The following is a 19,958-nucleotide window of genomic DNA, read 5'->3' as shown; positions in this document are numbered from 1 at the left end:
GTAAACACGGTTCTGCGCGAACTCCGCACGGACGCACATTTCCATGCGTGTAATGTGATTTATCAAGGTATTCGTGTGCGTGAGGAAGTGCGTGTACGGTGGATATAAAACATTCACACACGCTTATTGAAATCACAGGCTTTGGTGAGGTCATATGAAGACAGAAATTAAGATAATCTCATGGCAGACGGTCTTCCATCATTAATGTGACCTTAAAACCGATCAGATTCAAGCAAAAACATTTGATAAGTAGTCAGAAAAAAATTATCCAATTTTTATAAACAATAAAGAATGATATTTTTTTATTAGCAAATGCAGTGGTGGCGTGGCGGTTGAGGCTCTGGGTTACTGATCGGAAGTCTCGGGGGCTCAAGCCCCAGCACTGCCAAGCTGCCACTGTTGGGCCCTTGAGCAAGGCCCTTAACCCTCTCTGCTCCAGGGGGCGCTGTATCATGTCTGACCCTGCACTCTGACCCCAACTTCCTGACGTGCTAGGGTATGCGAAGAAAACAGTTTCACTGTGCTGTAATGTATATGTGATCAATAAAGACTCATTATCATATTTGGAGCTAGTCATTATCCTATCTATCCGTAATACAACAGAAAAGAAGCAGCCCCAAAGCAAGATGCCACCATCACCATGCTTCACAGTAAGGTATGGTGTTCTTTGAATGCTCCGTGCTGTCTTTATACCAAACATATGTCTACCAGAAAATTCTAGTAGCTTTTATTTATTGACTCTTTTTTTTTTTATAAACGTTGCTATAGGTCACATGGTAACCTCCCGTGTCTTTGGATGGTCAACGTCCCTGTGGTGCAACATTTTCTCCACGGCAGTCTTCACAGTGCTCCGTGATGCGTCCAACGCCCTCGATATTCTTTTCTCATGATCTGTAGCGTTCAGCAATGAGATTCCGCAGATGTTCCGTCAGCTCCTTATAGACCGCGGCTATCCCAGCAGGATGCAGTCACGATGAGCTGATGTTCATTTGGGGCTGATCAGAATTTCATCGGTTTCATTGATGTTTTATGCTGCTTACCTTTGGACATGATACAGCACCCTTAAAAAAGGGTGCGACCAGGGTGTAGTAGGTTTGTTCATGTCAACTAAAACTACGAAACAACGTGCTAATGTGCTTCACTGTATATTTGAGTATTTATCTGTCCGTTCTTTAGTCACTCTCGGGTCTTTGCTCAAAAGACCCAGCTGCAACCAATTACTGCAGAAGACCAAGCCAAAACAAATCCAGAAACCTAATCGTCTCTAAAGATCTCTCCAACAAAGTGATGCTTTTGTGGCGTTACCTCATGCTACTGCTCTTACAGAGGCAGCGTGGGTTTTATATTAAGAGGGGTGGATTTGTGACGCACAGCTGTTCGGAAAGCCAGTTCTAAGCCAAGCTGCTAAGAGTACGCTGAGGTTCAAACGCCTCAGCGCTTAATGGATTGGCTAATACAAGTCGCCCTTGTTAGCACCTTCTCGTTCAAGCCAAGATCCAGGGAGCAGGTGCAGGTCATGACCTTTAGTTAATCTTCAGATCAAACAAACTGGGGGAAAATGTGATCTCGGTATCTTCGATCGTGTCATGGTTGCTGGTTTGAGTATTTCAGAAACTGCTGATCTTCTGAGATGTCTAGAGTGTACACAGAATGGTGCGACAAACAAACAAACAAACAAACAAACATCCAGTGCATCAGTTCCGTCTGATCTCTCTTACCTTGTTGGCGAGAGGTCAGAAGAGAATGGCCAGAAAGGCTACGGTAACTCAAATAAGGACTCTTTACAACCACGGTGAGCAGAAAAGCATCTCCGGACACTCTACTAGACAGCTGAAGATGTTTTTTTTTTAAATTAAGTACTGTTAAATTAAGTACAGTTTGTTTATTTTAGGAGCTAGGACTGCGATATGACTCCGATAAATGTGTGATATTTTGCTAACGATATTATTATGCATGCAATTCAGAGAAACCATCATGAGGATTCCGATCACGTGTAGTGCAGCGATGTCGATACTCGTGTAAGAAGTTACCATTTGATAAATGACGCCGTTGCGGGTCTTACCGTAGACGCGGAGTCTGATAGCTTGGCTGAAGTTGCCGGCGATGTTGGTGGCCACACATAGGTATGTGCCGCTGTCTGTCACGCGTGTCTCTGTGATCTTCATTGAGCCTGAGGGCAGCTGAGTGTGTCTGTCAGACAGACAGGGGGTGCTAGCAGTTAATGCACAGAGTGGGGCAAACACATCATTGTAGACACAGAGCCATGCTAACCTCGCATACACTGCCTACAACACCCCTATTTAAAAAAAAAAAAAAAGTCGATGAGAAATTCTGGCAATCTTCCAAAAATTCCATATATACGTGCTCTAAACTGAAAGATGGAGAAATCGATCGGCGTGGCATTTTAATCCATAATTCAGGTTGTGACTTTTAGGAATGCCACATTCATGCCAAACAAAATCAGCGTACAATTTGTTGTAAAACTTGAACAACATGTGTATGTTTCCACGTCGAATAATAAATTACTTGATGTGGCGGTTCAACAAAGGAAAAAGAAAACAAGGGAAAGAAAAGGCCCCGAAGCAACAACACGGTCACCCTCGTAACACATCGCACCACATGACACTACTGAATGCTTGATTCTGTTTGAGGTTTTGATTCATTATCTGTGAAGAATTTCCTGTGAGGATATGTTTAACATTTTTTTTTTTTCTTGGAAGGAGTCTCCAGTGTCAGCTGTACGTTTTCCACCACAGGAAAGTCTTCAGGCCAGAGGAATGTACTCTTTTCTGGTTTCTCACTGACAAACATGACAAGCTTTTTGTCTTGTTAACATCAAGAGAAAAGAAATTGATGTGTTGTCCTTTAAAAAGCATATGTAAAAGGAATAAAACATTTTGGGATGTTATTGGAAAACGATTAACGTCATTGATTCATGTCCTTTAACATCGCACCCTGTTGTTTCTTAGCATTTTCCACATGTTCGGTACTAACATTTTAAGTAACTCTGAGCAGACTTCAATAATCCTCAAACCCCCCCCCCCCCCCCAAGCCCTCCCTATGTGGGTGGCGTATGTACAGATGTGCAAGTGTGTACATGTTTACCTGGGGGAATAAGGGGAGATGAGCTGCTTGTCTTTGGCCCAGGTGATGATGGGGGGTGGGACACTCTGCACATCACAGGGGAGAGTGACATCATCGCCCACCGTCACCGACATGTCTAACGGCTCTCTTGATCCTGACCGCTCTCCATCTCCACCACCACTCAGCCTGGGTCTCACTGAGCACACACGCACACACAAAGTGACGACAAAACCAAACACAAGGACAAAGAAGAAAGCAGACCCATCCACTCTACTACAACCCCCTGCCACGCTAAAAAATGTTTAGTGATATATATATTTTTTGCACTGGAACAATGGTCTCGTCGCTCTCTGAACAGACGAAATCTAACCGTTAATTGAAGGTTAAGATAAAAAAAAAAAAAAGACTTAATGTCACAATTATTGACACCCTTAGACATTCTCATGAATAAACAGCAAATGAAGCATGTTCCCATTAACACTTTCTTCTTTTTTAAGCCACCTGAGTGTTTAAGAACTATTAATTGGTTATCCATGACTTTCTGTCTCGAGGCCAAATTCCCTTAACCAGGGCTTCGAGGTTGTCAGTTCGGATCGGACAGTTCAAAACACCTCTAGACCGGTTACAAGCAGTCCAGATTCACGCCTATTGGCTTATTGGGGGGGGGGGGGGGTAGAAGAGAGAGAGAGAGAGAGAGAGAGAGAGAGAGAGAGAGAGAGAGACAGACAGAGAGACAGACAGAGAGAAAGAGAGAGAGAGACAGACAGAGAGATAGAGAGAGACAGACAGAGAGAAAGAGAGAGAGATAGAGAGAGAGAGAGAGAGAAACAGAGAGAGAGAGAACACACAGACACCTCTAGGCCGGTTACAACTCAGTCCAGATTCACACCTATTGGTTTATTTGGGGGGGGGGGGGGGGAGAGACACAGAGAGAGACAGACAGAGAGAGAGAGACAGACAGAGAGAGAGCGAAAGAGAGAGACAGACAGAGACAGAGAGTGAGAGACAGAGAGAGAGAGAGAGAGAACACACAGAGACAGAGAGAACACACAGAGACAGATATGAGTCAAGGCTCTAACCGTAGACAGTGAGTTGGACCTTTCTGGAGCTGTATCCAGCTGCATTGGTGGCTGTACACACAAACTCTCCAGATTCGTTCCCCCCTGGGGACGCGATGTGCAGACTGCCGTCCTCCTCCAGAGAGAACGCGCCGCTGCTCAGATCCAGCGGCTCTCCATGCTGTGACAACACAGTAGCGTCCAACAGGATTTGGACAGTAACCACAAGAATAATTCGCTCCACGTTTGTTTTCCAAATCCTACAGAGACTGTTTTTTTTGTTTTTTTTTTTATTTACATTAGATCGGAGTGATGGAGACTCGGCTTCTGGCTGACACTACCACCACATTCATTAAAAAGAAAGGCACCCTAGATTAACCTAAAGATTAAAAAGAGACAGTCATTTCAAGCAAACTGCCCAAGCAGTCAATGGAAAAGCAGAAGCATTGCTTTATATGTTTATTCTACAAGCAGAGAAAAGATCTCGCGCGTCATCCGTCTACTGTCTCCGACACTCATCAAACATACGTGGCGTTTACGTTCACGTTCTCCACAAAGCCCTTGGTTATCTGGTTCAAGTGGCTTCAATTAAATAAAAGCTAAACCTCCTGCTCCAGACGACGGTTCTCCTATCCTCAGATTTGTATCAAGTTAATGAACGCTGTCTTTGTGTCCTGTGAGCAGGTTGCCAGGACACTAGATTTATCTAATATTTCCTGTTATAAGATGACAATACATCATATATATATATATATATATATATATATAATACATCAACACATCAACATATCTAAGATTATTCAACCTATTTGTAGACTTTACACATTTTAAGCTTGAACTAGTTTTGTCCCATTGGCAGATAGAAAGCTAAATGTCTGCCAATAAAACTTGGCAATTTATAGTCTGAGTAAACGTATCTTTAAACTAAAACAGGATAAATTATCTTATGTTTGACTTATAATCATTTCATAAGAAATATTAGATACATGTGCCCATACTTAAGATATTTCCACTTGCTAAGACATCTTTTTTTTTTTTTTTTTTTTTGGCAGTGTACAGTACATTTGACTTGTCCAGAAGAGGGGAAAGGGGAATTACGGAGTGGATAATACCCACGTATTACTACTGCACACTACTGTGAATGCGAAAACTGAGGGGGGAAAAAAAGAGAAGAGAACTGTGCCTTCTTTATACAAAGTCTGACCTTCTTGGGCAAGTATCTGGTCTTTTGATGTGTTTTGTTGAGATATACTTGAGGTGGGGATTTTGCAGAGACCTGGCGACCTTGCCTTGCGAGCTTCAAAACAGCACTCATCGTACTGACAGAGGAAGAAAAAAAGGCTTTCTGCAAAGCTTATATTTAAAAAAAAAAAAAAAGAAGAAGAAAAAAAAAAAGAGTAGCATACCTCCTATGATCAGTATATCTAAACATCACATACTGTACATTGTATGCTTTGTCTAAGTGCAAGCAGATATAAAGTGTGTTTCAGTAGCACATTTCCTTGATTCACCCTTCCTCGGCATTCCTACTCGACTTGACCCGTGCTGGTCTTGAAAGTCCATTGAGTTAAAAAAAAAAAAAATAAAGAAATAAATTATGAGGCACACGTGTCCAGATGTGGCTTTAACAGAACTTTCCTATGCCGCTCTCTGGACTCGACCTAACTTCACAGCGCCAAGTCACAGATACTCGTTGCGCAAACTGGAAGACTTTAAAATATGCGTTAGAAATAAATTTCCACAAAAATAAAAAATAAAAAATAGACGACAAATTCCCCTCGTACATAACCTGAATGGAGGTGCGCTGAGACTGGAGTACTGAGTCTCTGTACCGTTTGGGTCTGAGTCAACAGTAAACTCGCTATTTTGTCCGTTTTTATTTTACAGACAGCCACTAATTATTCCTTTTTAACGATACTACTGTTCACCAACAACTACTATTGTTGGCATAATATTTCTTTAGTTATTATAGTTAAAAGCCTAAACTTGACTCGACGGGCCATTTGAATATGTACTGTGTAACACGTATTAATAACGTCAACTTGAACATGAATAGAATTTGAAGAAATCAAGGGAAACATTTTAAAACAAATTTGTTTGGGTTTCGTGGGTGAAAACTTCAGGTATAAAAAGCTCATTCACACCAAGGGGTCGATTCAGCAGAAATTTGAACTCAGACAGAATGGCCAGACTGGTTTGAGCTGACAGGAAGGCTACGATAAATCAAATAACCCCTCGTTACAACCGTGATGCACAGAAAAGCATCTCAGGATGCACAACTGGTCAAACCTTGAGGCGGATGAGCTACGAATAAAAGAAGATCTCCTTGGGTTCTACTTCTGTCAGCTGAGAACAGAGATCTGAGAGAAAAACAAAGATGGAGAAAGTTATACCTTAGCCCATGTGATGTCTGGTTTGGGTATTCCATGGGTACGACAGGGCAAAGAAATGGGAGTTCCCTCTATGGTACTGAACACTTGAGGGCCATGTTGAATAGTGGGCATCACTGGAGCAGAAACAAACACACACACACACACACACACACACACACACACACACACACACACACACACAAACAAAAGAAGAAATGGCTTAACAGGTTAATGCCTGGTTTACCTGTAATCATGCTTTACTCTGATCATTCTTGAAGTTATCCAATCAGCCAATCATGTGGCAGCAGCACAATGCATAAAATCAAGCAGATACAGGTCAAGAGTCCCGTACACGGGTCCCTAGAGTTTTGCAAAACATGGCATGAAAAACAAACAAAAACAAAACATCCAATGAGTAGCAGTTCTATTGGTGGAAATGCCTTGTTGATTTGGCAGCTGACAGCGAGGCTACGGTAACTCGAATAACCACGGTGAGCAGAAAAGCATCTCAGAATGCCCAAAATCTTGAGGCAGAGGGGCTAGAAAAACAGAAGACCACCATCAGGGTCCCACTTCTGTCAATCTGACGATCTAGTGTGCACAGACTGACCGAAAAGGGATAACACACTGCCTATTCTGATAAATCTCAATTTCTGCTGGGACATAAAGATGGATCACAGAATTTAGCATGAACCCATGGACCCAACCTGATTCGTGTCAGCAGTTCAGGCTGGTGCTGGAACAGTCTGGGGAGCGTTTTCTTGGGTCCTTTAATTCCAATCAAGGATTGTTTGAATGCCACAGCCTGTGTGTGTGTATTGTTACTGACCACATCCATGGCTATCCAGTGGCTACTTACCCAGCATTAACAGTAGTGTGTTTATTATAAAGTAGCCGGTGAGTCCCATCTTACCGTATACGTGGACGGTGGTGGTGCGGTTGCTAGCTCCTGCCACATTTTCAGCCACGCATGTATACTGTCCTTCATCCTGCACGCTGACTCTCTCTATATGCAGACTGCCATCACGCCGGATACTCGCGTACGGTCCCGAGCTCACCTGTGCACAGAGGCATTGCAGACATACCCATCTAGCGATACAAGAAGCAGCATTAGGAGCGCTAATAAACGGTGGATATACGACTGAATCTCACCAGGGTGTTCTCGTGTAGCCAGTGTCTCACAGGCAGCGGGTTTCCAGCAAGCAGCACACACGGTAAAGTGACCTGCTGCTCCTCTATTACACTGACCTCTGTGGGACTCAGTGCTATCACAGGAGTAACTACACACACACACACACACACACACACACACACACCACTCACATACTAAAGTGACCGTACACTCACATCAAACTTTATCACTTCTCACACTGTCCTTAAAATCCTTTAATGTATTGTGTTGCCGTTTGGCAACAATGAATCGGTCGCCAATTTTTTGATAAACAATAATAAAAAAACGACTCTTTTCCTATGTAATTGGAAAAAGAGCTCTTTTCGCCTCGACATATGCAAAAAATATTTTTAAAAAGCCATGTCACATGACCAGGAAGTGCTGTCTGCACGTCCTTTTCTGCAATCACATGGCATGGTGAAGGTCATCAGCGGAGAGCTCTCAAAATGATTCATACGATTCATTTTTCGATATTTAGGCAAAACTACTTCGGAAAGGAAAAAACATTAAACACCATCTGAGGAGTTACCATTGATTTGTTTGCCATTTAAACAGGTTTATATATTTTGAGTACTCTGTTAAATGGTAAAATGTAACAACATACGATAACGGAACTGTAGTGTGTGCGTTCATGAATTGAAACGGGCCGACATAGCCACAAAAAAAAAAAAAAAAAAAAAAACACTTTAAAACAATTTAAAAAAATTAACACTCGGCTTCTCTAATAGTATATTTACATTTTTTCACATTCAAAGAAAATAAAACTGTCGTCATTTCAAACATCTTGCACCTTATTTTCTAAATTTTATGTTTAAAGAGAAATAATTAAGAATTTCAGCGAAACGATACTTCTCTTAAAGAAAGACTGGATGGATTTACTCACCCAAAACATGTTCGGATCTTAATTTTTGTATGTATTTTGAGTGAGTAAATCCATCCACATCCTTTTTACAGCTGTAATTCCTTTCTAGAAGATAGAACTTTTACCTGCTTACAAAGTGGCAAACAAACCTCAACTTTTTAGTCTGGAAAATGCCATAATAGGAATTGTAATGTCATACATTTTGTGTTATTTTTGACTATACGATACTTTCCACCACTGCACGTTGCTGCCGTATGGCAACATTTTACCAACTAATTCAAGAATAAAAATTCATTAAAAAAAAAACAAAACATTTCTGATGTAAATGTAATAATCCATGCAGTAGTAATGTACACATACACCATAGTGTGCAAGTACGACAGGTACCAACCACATTCAGAGGAAAGCGCTATCTGCCCTCTTCTGCATACATAAGCTCAGACACCTGTGATTGGCTAGTGTCTTTATGATTCACAGCAGAGAGAGAGTATGAAGATGATGATGTCACTCATTCCTCGCTTGGCCACAGATGGGCAGCTCTTCTATTTTTTTTTTTTATGTGCATTTAGTTTTTGCCGTAAGCTGCAGTTTGTATACGCAAGCAGGGCGATATATTTAGTGAAAACACAGATACACCCTGTTACGTTTCCATGGTTAACCCAGAGGATGTATAAAACGTATGCATGACTGGGCCGGTGGGGCAAAGCAGGGAATTATGGGACAACTCAGAGTCATGGGAGCACTTCATTTTATGACCTTTAGCCTACATTTGGCACTATTATTGTTAGACCACACACACATACGCACACACAAAATTATTCACATGCATCCACACTTACAGACATGAGCTGAGCCTCTGCTAGTTCTTGCATTTTTTATATATTATATATATATATATATATCTATATCTATATATATATATATATATATATATATATATATATATATATATATATATATATATATATATATATATATAGAACATTACATTCTTCATATTAGGCATGCGGATTTGATTTTTTTTTTCAGCGTGGGCCAGGTCATCTGCTGAACACTAACTTTGAAGTCCAGCAGGCCTGTGGGATGGGAACTCATCTTCCAGAAAGAATTTTTTAAAAAAGGCTGCACTGGGAGTCATTGCTGTTCCTCCAGCTCTTTGATCAATAAAAATGTTTTTTTTTTCTACATTCCATTCATTCTTATGCATTCCTAAACGCACACACAAGCAAAGACGTTCTCCTAATCACATATACAGTACTTGAATTTAGGAGATCCATATGTTTTTACACACACACACACACACACACACACACACACTGCTTATTGTAGCTGAATATGAGTAAAATATCAATCTAACCAATTAAAATGACTAACTGTCAGAGTACTCTAATCAAGGACTGTGTAATAAAGAAGGTTATCTGAGGCTGTTGTTCTGCCGCTTATCTCACAAAAAATGCTTAAACGCACTTTAAGGTTCCAACGGAAGTCACACAGGTCCGAGCGTTTTTGTTTTATTTCATTTTTTTTTTTATCATCAGTCAGTGCCTTTGCTTTGATAGCTGGGAGTGTAGGGAGAATCGCATGGAAAGTCTGAAATATTATGTATTTCAATGAGGCTTTCCAGACAGGAATTCAGCGTGCATTAAGCTTGAAGGATTACGTTTCGTTGTAAAAACAGGATTTAGAATAAAATATATAGTAAATATTTCAGCAATTAGAGAGAGAGAGAGAGAGAGAAAAGTAAGATTTCTTACCCAGTCCTGTGACAGTGACTCTGACTTTGGCCTGGATTTTGCCAAACTGGTTTTGAGCTTCACACACATAAGTGGTCCCATCTTCAACCCAAAGGTCTATAAAACAACACCATCAGAGCCAGGTTATTCAGGAAGCTGCACCAGAGGAACTGAGACTAAATAATGGGTCTAAATAACTGGGTCAGTGTCAGGAGCTTAGCCCAAAGCAACTCAGTACTGCGAGTATGAATAGTATCTCGCGCTTGCGAATCATTTAATGCCAGGGTTACATTCCACAACATTTACCCCAATTACAGCTGTGATTTACAATCATGATTTACAGGCTGGTCTGCGTTTGCAGATTACTGGGGAAGAAAAAAAAAAAGAGGTCAAGAAAAATAAGTATATAAGAGGCACAGATTCAAGGTTTTCGCCTTCTAAGCAAATTTTGGTAGACCTGAGTCCGAGTCTATGAAACATTTTTAGATTTTTTTTTTTTTTCACTCTTAAAGCTGCAGTCTGGTTGTATATACTGGTCAAAAATACGGATACGATGTAGCTTTTTCTCCGCATTTTGGTATCCGGACCACACGAAAAACTTTTTGGTCACTGTAAATAAAGCTTTTCAAAATCACCATCCAAGGTGGACAAATTTGTAAACCTTCGTCAGTGTTTTCACGTGGACGGGAAAACCTGTTAACGTCACGACGTGATCCTGCTCACGCCTGTTACGGTTTTCCGTTTGTTGTGACTGCGCTCAATTTCCCCTTTGTGCTTGAGGTTACTCTTGAGTCAAGTCACTTTACTGTCAGGAGCACAAATAAATGCTTACTTGCACTGTCTTTCCTCAGGCCTACACATAACAATTCGGACACATTCACAGCTAAAGACAGAGCCAAATACTAGCGCCATCTAATGGTGCTCGTGGGAGCAGGTTCAAATAAGGATTTTTTTTTTTAAACGCTGTTCACATGGGCAAAAACGACATTTTCAAACATCTGTACACAATTATTGTCGATAGCCATTGACAAAAACGTTAAATAGTATAATTGGGGGGAAAACTGCGAAGTAGCATAAGTATTTGTACACCCCCGCCCCCTTAAACAACCTGGAACTGAAATGGACTTAATTGAGATTACTTAATTGAGGCTACAAAATAGCCCATAATAGTAAAGTGGAGGGAAAATAAATATAGTTTGCGTAATAACCCTGACTGTTTCTTTTCCACAACTTTATCCCCCCTTCAATAATATGGGCTATAAACATTCCAGGTTGTTACACTACAATATGTTGAAAATTTTGGCGGGGGCAAATATTTATGCAGGTCATTGTGAATTTGCCTAAAACTATTTTGCCGAGACGTGTTCTCGTGGGAGCTTGGTGTGTTCAGTTTGGCTTAGGTAATGTGTGGTCCTAGTCTTAAGTGCTAGGGAGATATTCACTAGTTATCTGCAGGTCTCCATCCCTCATTTGAGTGACGGAGCCGTGGCCATGGCGACGGGAGAAAAGGGCGGCGTTGTCCGCTCGTCTCCAGGTGATGCGTGGTTCGGGGTGGCCCTGGGCCTGGCAAGACAGGGTGACGTTAGAGCCGATGTCCGCAGCCACGTTGGAGGGCTGTCTCGTGAACTGAGGAGTGGCTACAGAGAGAGAGAGAGAGAGAGAGAGAGAGAGAGGGAGAGAGAGAGAGAGAGAGATTAAAGGTATAAGCTGAATTCAGCTAATATTCAGCCTCCTGTAGTCAGATATGGATGTGTCAATGTCTTAAAACTGCGGGTTATTGTTTTTTTCAAAATAATGCTGTAAATTCATCAGATCCACTAAACCAAAAGCTTGGTTTCTACGATGCTTCGTTACCGCTTCCATTAAGATTTTACGAGTGGCATTAAGAATAACAAACTGCAGATCATAACTAGTCTCACACACACACACACACACACACACACACACACATAATCCGAATGAAATAACTGAAAAGCTAACATGACAGCTCAGTAGTTTGCGTACCGCCCACGTCCAGTCTGATCTTGGCCTGTGCGGTGCCTGCCAGGTTCACTGCCACGCAGATGTAATCTCCAGTATCGGCCGCTTCGATCTGCTGAATGCTCAAAGTGGCCCCGGTCGAATCCATACTCACAAACAGCGACGTCTTCACCTGCTTGTCACCTGCAGGTTAAGTGTGTGTTATAGAACAGATTAAAGCTAGCACAAACATTTATGTTCAGCAGATTTGACCGTAGGAGCAGAGGTATCGCCTCACCTTTGTACCACAAGACCTCTGGCTGTGGAATTCCTGTTACTGTACACTCCATGACAGCAGTCTGTCCTAAGCCAACCAGTAACCTGCTCTTCGGTACCGTCACCCGGGGAGACTCTTGAGATTCAGGAAGAGGAAACGAGTTAACCAGGAAAAGCGAGTTCTTTCTTAATGAAAAATCCCTTTTAAATCTGTTTTCATACAGTTATTATGTGAACGGAACCTCTAACTTGGACCTTAGCCACGCCCACTTACTGCTTTTGTATCCATACAGTTTTGTTGTAGCTGCGAAAAATATGAGACAGCCATTTTCACCTAATCCCCCCCCCAACAACACTCGGGGTCCAATTTCTGGAATCTTCCCAGTTAACATGCCAACGTTGTCACACATCGATTTGGATCAATGAAGATTCAATCTTGAGCTTGGGTTACTGTCCGTGTGGTGTTTCGCATGTTCTCCCCATATCTGCTGGGGTTTCCTCCCACTCTCAAACACATGCTAGCAGTTGAATTGACTACGTGCTGCTAGGTGCGAATGAGTGCGTGTCCAATCTGAGGTGTATTCCTGCCATATAGTGCATTCAAGTCACGCCGTAAAGATCTTATTTACCAGGTGAAAGCGCGTGAACGCCACCACCAAGTCGTAATTACAAGTGGGGAAACCAGATTTTCCTTGAGCTCAGAGTTTCGGAGTTTTGGGGGGGGGGGGGGGTTTGAGTGGGCGTGTCGGTAAGTAAACGTGGTGGAATCAACAGATGCAACGTCTGTAGTGGACGGTAAATTTACTGACATCGAACGTTTACTCGTCTCAGAATCTGATTTCAGTTATTTTGTGTTTGGTATACGCAGCAAGTTCTTGAAATACAAGCAAGTTGTACAATTACGATATAAAACATAACGATAAAGTTAACAGCCGGCTTCATTTTTTTTTTTTTTTTTTTTTTTAAAGTAAAAAAACAGCTGATGCGCATTTTTTGTTCTTCGTTTTCTAGAAATAGATTTTAAAAAAACCTTGCTGTTCTTTTCTGTAGTCGATTAAGAGAAGGTACGCCTCCATCTTGCTCCAACCAAAGTGACTTGAACGCACCCGACGTCGTATTTACGACTTCCCAACTCGTAAATACGGACTTTCTGGGAGGACTTGAACGCACGGTTAGTCTGTAGTGTTTCTGGGATAGATCCACCACAACCCTGACCATGATTTTAAAAAAAATAACTGAATAAGACAAATAAATGCATGATTACCAACACATTATTATTATTATTATTATTATTATTCTTTATTATTTTATTTATTTATTGTTGTTATTATTATTATTATTTTGTATTATTATTATTATTATTATTATTATTATATTTATTAATTATTATTTTATTATTTTATTTATTATTATTATTATTATTATTATTATTATTATTATTATTGAAATAGTCGGAATAGTTATTCTAGTCAGTCGTGTGACGCCTCTAAAAATCAGGTTATGACGATTAATCACGAGGTTAAATAAACCATCACCAAGACCTACAGTACATTCCACTCAAGAATAACTAATGCAATTTTATTCACTCCTCCAGTCCCTTTCCTGCATGGTTTTGTCCTCACGTCCTCGACACTGATTCACACGAACCATGCGTCTCAAACGTTACTGACCGATGTAGGTGAGGAGAGCGGCCTTTGAATCTGTCCCGGCTACACTGCTGGCCAGGCAGCCATACACCCCTGCGTCCTTCTGCACGGTGTTCCTGATGACTAGCGTACCATCTGGGATCATCCTGTGCCTGGAGAGACAAGAGAGCGACACGCAAGCATGTTAACATCCGAAAGCAGAGAAAGAGAAAGTCTGGAGAAACGCTCAGTGTTGCGTAATGTTTGCCAAGCTACTTACCTACTGGAGCCTGTAATGAACATTTCATTGTGGGTCCACACTACTGTAGGTGCAGGATAGCCTTTAGCCGAGCACTTAAGCCGCACCTCATCTCCGGTACTAAACGTCTGGTTCTGTGGGTTCACCGTCACTATCGGCCGGGCTGCTGACACAAACATGCGTCCGTTAAGTGTAACTGAATTTGAGTTATTTATATACACACCACATTCACACACACAAAAAAAAAAACCCTATACACATGTACAATAACACACAAAAACACTCTTTCCAGAGATTCGACTTTTTAACTGCGAGCGTTCCCTTCATATTCCCTCTCGGAAAAGCAGGAGTATTGATTCCAGACCCTCCTGATTCGGTTTCATGATGTGTAGCTCGTTCCACAAGGGTGTGCTTTCATTGTTCTTTCTTTCACAACTGCCAAGAAGTCCTTCAGAGGCCCATCTCTTGGACTTTGTGCTTCGGTTTTCCTGTGGCACGTTCGTGATTTACAGACTCTCTCTGTTCCGCTTCCCAGGCCCAGGCTGAGGCATGCATTTGCACCTCGGCGAAGAACGACCACAACTGGCACGACTCGCTCTGAAAGACTGGAATATAAATACGGTAGATTCAGGAGAGGCTGGGAAAATATGGAAGGATGCTTCAGACCCAAGCAAACCAAATCCTGGCCGACATCGGGGGTATACTCTCCAAAACTCTGCAAATATACTGGCAGTGGAGTTGGAGATTGTAGCACATTCAGAGATTATTTTGATTTACTCCCTGCTAGCACTGCATTCAAAAAAGACTCCAAAAAAAGGACTAGTGCTGGATGATACATCCAAAATATATATAAAATTTTTTTATTATTATTTTGACGATAATGGTATACATCATTATGTTATTTTTCTGTTCTGACAAGCTCTTAAAGCTACTCAGTCTTTTACAAACGTACAGCATCACAAAGTATTAGCTACACAGCTAAAGATCTTCTTAGCTATTCATTCTAGTTTGAGATTGGACAGACCTACAGACACTCTGCTTTCCGTGTGGTAGCCGAATGCGATTTATGTAAGGACTAAAATAAAAGGACATGTGGCTTATTCTCCTTATACCACAACGTTTATTTATTAAAGAATGACATGTAAAGTTTTTCAATTCATTTATAGTTACACTGCTTGTGTGGAGCATTTGTTCCCGTTATCGCGGGTGTTCATCTTCTCACTGTGTCACTGACTACGTTTACACGGACAGCAATCATCTAATTGTTGACCTTATTCTGAATAAGATAATATTCTGATTAAGGTGTTTACATGAGTCGCTTTTAGAATATTCTTTTCATGTTCCCGTTTTACATGTTATAGAACATAGAGCGATTAACGTCACACGTCATTACGTCACCGTGTCACGCCGTCCCCTCCGGAATTTCACGTATCGACATACAGTTGGTCTTCGTTATGGGACCGTATACAGTTTTGGCTGTTTTTATTTTTAATTTTACGAAAGCTTCGAGTGCAGTTAATTGTTTGTCATGCTATACGTGCAGATAGACGACTGCTTGAAGCCGTGGGCTGCGTCCCAAACCACGTACATAGTAGCTAAAATACATGTATTTCGCCTACTATATAGTAGGCAAGTACGCGGTTTGGGACGCAGCCGTGCTCTCGTTTACCGTTAAACGGTTGAGCGCTGCCGTGTGTGTACGTGTCCTGTCACAAAATGCGGTGAAAACTCCCACACGACGTGAATAGTGTGATTAAGGTGTGTACATGTCTGTAACGCAACTAAAACAGGAAAACTCCACATGTCTTAATTCGATACTTCGAGTATGACTTGAGTCGGATTAAGGTCATCAATAATCGCTGTTTACATGCTAGTTTCTTAATCAGAGTATCGTCTTAATCGGGTTCATATCGGATTATTGTTGTCCGTGTAAACGTACTGAACAATCAGTTCAAAGCTAGCTGATAGCAAGCACCACGGGTGTGTTGATTTAAGCCCTACTGATTTATGGCCCTATCAGGGACAACCACAAGTTTCAGAAAAACTGAACCTGTTTTCCTGTTTAGTTTTTGATTCACAAAGAAGCAAAAGAAACAGAATTCGCTTTTAAATTCTGCAGCTTTGATTTCTGATAATAAAAACAAAACCCTCAAAAATGTGGTTTTGGCTTCTCCTGCCTGGATGCTGAAACGCTAATCGAATAACCATTCATGATCCCGAAATGTACACGTACTGACAGGGTTCCACTTCCAGCATTTTTAAGTGATACCAAGCATAAAACCGACTTAAAACAGACGTCCCAGGGTTTTATACCTGCAGCGATTCCGCATCACGGCAAACACACACCGCTTGTCTTATTACCTCTTTGGCGTCTCACCTATAGCAGTACACAGCCCGCTGCTAATTCTGCCTGTAAACATCATCCTATCCATGTGGCTGTTGAGCGGTCGTGTTTAGCACGGTCGGATGTGGCCCACCAGTCATACTTTGCTGTTGAGAGGCTGTTCTGTGCCTGGCTATAAAGCTGTAATTATCCTGAGTCTTAGTCACTAAAGCTCACTCTAATAGACTTTGGATTCCCTCGGGCGGACGTTTAACAGCTCAGCCCGCCTCCTCGCGCTCTAACATCACCTCCTCGACCGGCCTGCGGCTAGCTTACACGTTCACACACCTTTCACGTCTTCCTCAGACCTCGGAGACGATTTCTGATATGACCGGATCTGACAGTAGGGTGCGTTAGAGTGTCCGTTATTTCAGGTATTTCACTGTAAATGAATAGTTAATAAACCGATAGCTGGCTTTAAAATGGTTCTGGAGGTTCGTGGAGAAAATCCGTGGAGTAACAATAAGGCAAGGAGTTACAGTAGAGATAGACCAGAACACACAGCGGAGTAGTGCATATTGTGTGTGTGTTTGGGGGGGAGGGAGAATCTGTGTATATGTGTAAGCGGGTGATGAACTGGAAAGAACTCTGGGCGGTTGTCTTTGACCTGTCCGGGCCTCACTATGTCAGCAGTCCCACTTCAAAGAGCTCATAATGACTAGGACAACACAGGGGTCCCAACAGGTGCTTATTACGCACTCCACACACACACACACACACACACACACACACACACACACACACACACACACACACAGTGTGTGACAGCTGTTTGTTGAGAGAAGCTACACTTGGAGAACTTGAGTTTGGACTAAAATGAAAGACAAAGGGAACAGATATATTGGGGGGAAAAAAAGGGAAAGAGGAAACAGCTTTACATGTAGTTTATAAGATGCAAACATTATTCATGTTACGACGTCTTTCTTTAAACACTTGACTCACAAAAAACTAAGCATAACAAACTCCGAGGTTATATGAGGACACGTTCTTTTCATAAAAGGATAATGTTCTATACGATGTCGTTTTGGTGCATTTTAATTATTTGTGAAACGCCTGCGCCGGGCGCCGCTGACGACATCCTTACTTAATAAAAAAAAAAAACATAACGTGTTGCCATGACAACAAGATCCTATAACCTGGCAAGATAATAAAGTTGTGCCAGAGACCAAGTAACGTGTTGGAAACGGGTCATTTTTAACTACTGTTTTTTTTTTATCTGTAAATTTGGTCCTGGTATTCTGCTAATTCAAGTGAAGTACACGTTAATAGATTCCAGTTCAACTCGAAACATTCTCCGTTTACCGTGACAGGAAGCGAGGGCGCTCAGAAGACAGATTACTAATGTGAGGTAGAGGAAGGGGGCGGGGTTTCCAGGGTGCTCAAAACACCTCTGCGACTGTCGATCGCTCCAGATTCGTGTTAAAATGCGTAATTCCTAGGCGAAACGCTTAAACGTTGGCGGGTTTGCAGCAACCTTTTACAGTAACAATTTAGTCATGATATAAGAAGTATTATGGAATTTTAAGTTCTAGTACAGCCTGTACATCTGTTTAGAATAAGTTAATAAGTTTATAACCATGACAAGAACATGAAATGAAAAATCACACTATGCCGCACGAATGGAAAGAGCAGCGGATCTCGTACTGTAGTGATCCGGTTAGGCTGTAAGTCATTTTCACACTTCCTGGCTATTAGAGTGAAATATTGGAGCAGCGCTGAAAATGAATCTGGTGCTCGAGAAGTGCTGACAGTTCTCTTCTGCCAGAAGTATCAATTCCTGCAGCATAAATCTCACTGCGTCTTAAACGTCCGTGAGGAAATTCGAGCACTACGCACACGCCTTCAGATGCCAGAGCGGCAGTAACTTGGCATGTGATCAGCTCGCAAATCATCTGCCAAGTTACTGCGTCTGTGGCTGGTTAGAGACGCGTGTCGAGTCCCTTCGCTCTCTGGTCATTTTACGACTGGAGAGACATTAGAACGATGGCAGCCTGTACAACGTGAAGAATGGATGGTGAGCGCAGGCACACTCACACTGCACGCTGAGGTAGACGCGGGAGGCTGATTCGCCGCCCTCGTTGGCGGCGACGCAGCCGTACCAGCCAGCGTCGTCCGTCGTCACACGCTGGATCTCCAGCGAGAGGTTGGAGGTGAGCCGAGAACGCGCGCCCAGTCGGACATCCACGCCGTCACGCTGCCAGGTCAGGTTAAAGCGCACGGTGCTGGTCACCACGCAGGTCAGCGTCGCAACGGAGCCTGGTGACGCCGTCACGTTGAAAGGCACGGCGATGTCCGGTGGAGGCTCTACACACAGATCAACACACAACATTTCAGCATGTGAAGCGGTTCCACATAAAGTGTCGATTTTCTCACCTGTTCAACACGTTTTTGTTTTTTTGTTTTTTTTGGGTGGGGGGTTCTTTAAACGTGTGAATCTGTCTTAGGCGCTGACAGCAAATCTGATTGATGCGGAAAAAGGAAACTGAGTGATTAGTGGATTAGTATGTGAGAAGGGATTATTCTACAGAGACACATAAATTTGGTGGGAGGGAGGATGAGTTCGTCACTTATCAACGCAAGTCGCACTATGACAGTTGGATTAGTGGAGCACATTTGCACTGCAAGCAATTATTACACTTTGGCCAGAAGACACAGAGTCTCCGTCTCTCGCTCTCTCATCAAATCTTAAACCCAGGTCCTGATCGCCTCTGCAGACGGTTGTTCAAGCTGAAGTTGTTTAATTATACTAACAAGTCAAATTACATCACAAAAGCCTTTCTACTGGGGTTTCAAATGGAGTAATTCAGCGGCTTTTTGTGGACCAATGAAAAGGGTTTGTCGGTTTAAAGAAGCATTGACGAGGATGATGTGGAGTCAGGTTTCTGAAAGCATTTTGTCCTGACGAGCCCAAGCGTACACTATGTCCTTCTGCTAAATGAATACTCTGTGAGCTTATGCAGCAACTCTTGAGAAAACCCATCTTTATCTTCATAGCATCCTACAAAGACCAAAAAAAAAAAAAAAAAGAAAAAAAAAAAAAGTTTCCACATATTTTAATACCAGCTCTAAGAGAACATACTCGCCCACGCTGAACTAAGACTCGACCTTGCTTGCTCAACATGTGTGCGTGCTAGAGTGAACATGAAGTAAATCAGAGTGTTACTGCACATCCAATT

The 19,958-nt window shown here is 42.0% G+C and overlaps 1 protein-coding gene across 2 annotated transcripts in view; it reads right to left on the bottom strand.

The window, feature by feature from the left end:
- The window catches only part of hmcn1 (hemicentin 1), a 105,251-nt gene that overhangs the window by 50,078 nt on the left and 35,215 nt on the right, over positions 1 to 19,958 (bottom strand). For both annotated transcript variants that reach the window (XM_053644977.1, XM_053644987.1), the window contains exons 11-23: positions 18,817 to 19,086; positions 14,421 to 14,562; positions 14,186 to 14,313; positions 12,538 to 12,651; positions 12,285 to 12,443; positions 11,723 to 11,917; positions 10,302 to 10,397; positions 7,667 to 7,794; positions 7,428 to 7,572; positions 6,536 to 6,648; positions 4,164 to 4,323; positions 3,106 to 3,280; positions 2,063 to 2,190 (exon numbers count right to left, since the gene is read on the bottom strand). In XM_053644977.1, coding sequence (XP_053500952.1) covers positions 2,063 to 2,190; positions 3,106 to 3,280; positions 4,164 to 4,323; positions 6,536 to 6,648; positions 7,428 to 7,572; positions 7,667 to 7,794; positions 10,302 to 10,397; positions 11,723 to 11,917; positions 12,285 to 12,443; positions 12,538 to 12,651; positions 14,186 to 14,313; positions 14,421 to 14,562; positions 18,817 to 19,086 — 1,953 coding nt within the window. The remainder of the gene's footprint in view (positions 1 to 2,062; positions 2,191 to 3,105; positions 3,281 to 4,163; positions 4,324 to 6,535; positions 6,649 to 7,427; positions 7,573 to 7,666; positions 7,795 to 10,301; positions 10,398 to 11,722; positions 11,918 to 12,284; positions 12,444 to 12,537; positions 12,652 to 14,185; positions 14,314 to 14,420; positions 14,563 to 18,816; positions 19,087 to 19,958) is intronic.

The sequence above is a fragment of the Ictalurus furcatus genome, chromosome 2, assembly GCF_023375685.1.
Source record: "Ictalurus furcatus strain D&B chromosome 2, Billie_1.0, whole genome shotgun sequence".
NCBI classification, from domain to species: Eukaryota; Metazoa; Chordata; class Actinopteri; order Siluriformes; family Ictaluridae; genus Ictalurus; species Ictalurus furcatus.
Note: the sequence above shows the minus strand (reverse complement) of the source record. Positions and strands in the feature narration are given on the sequence as shown.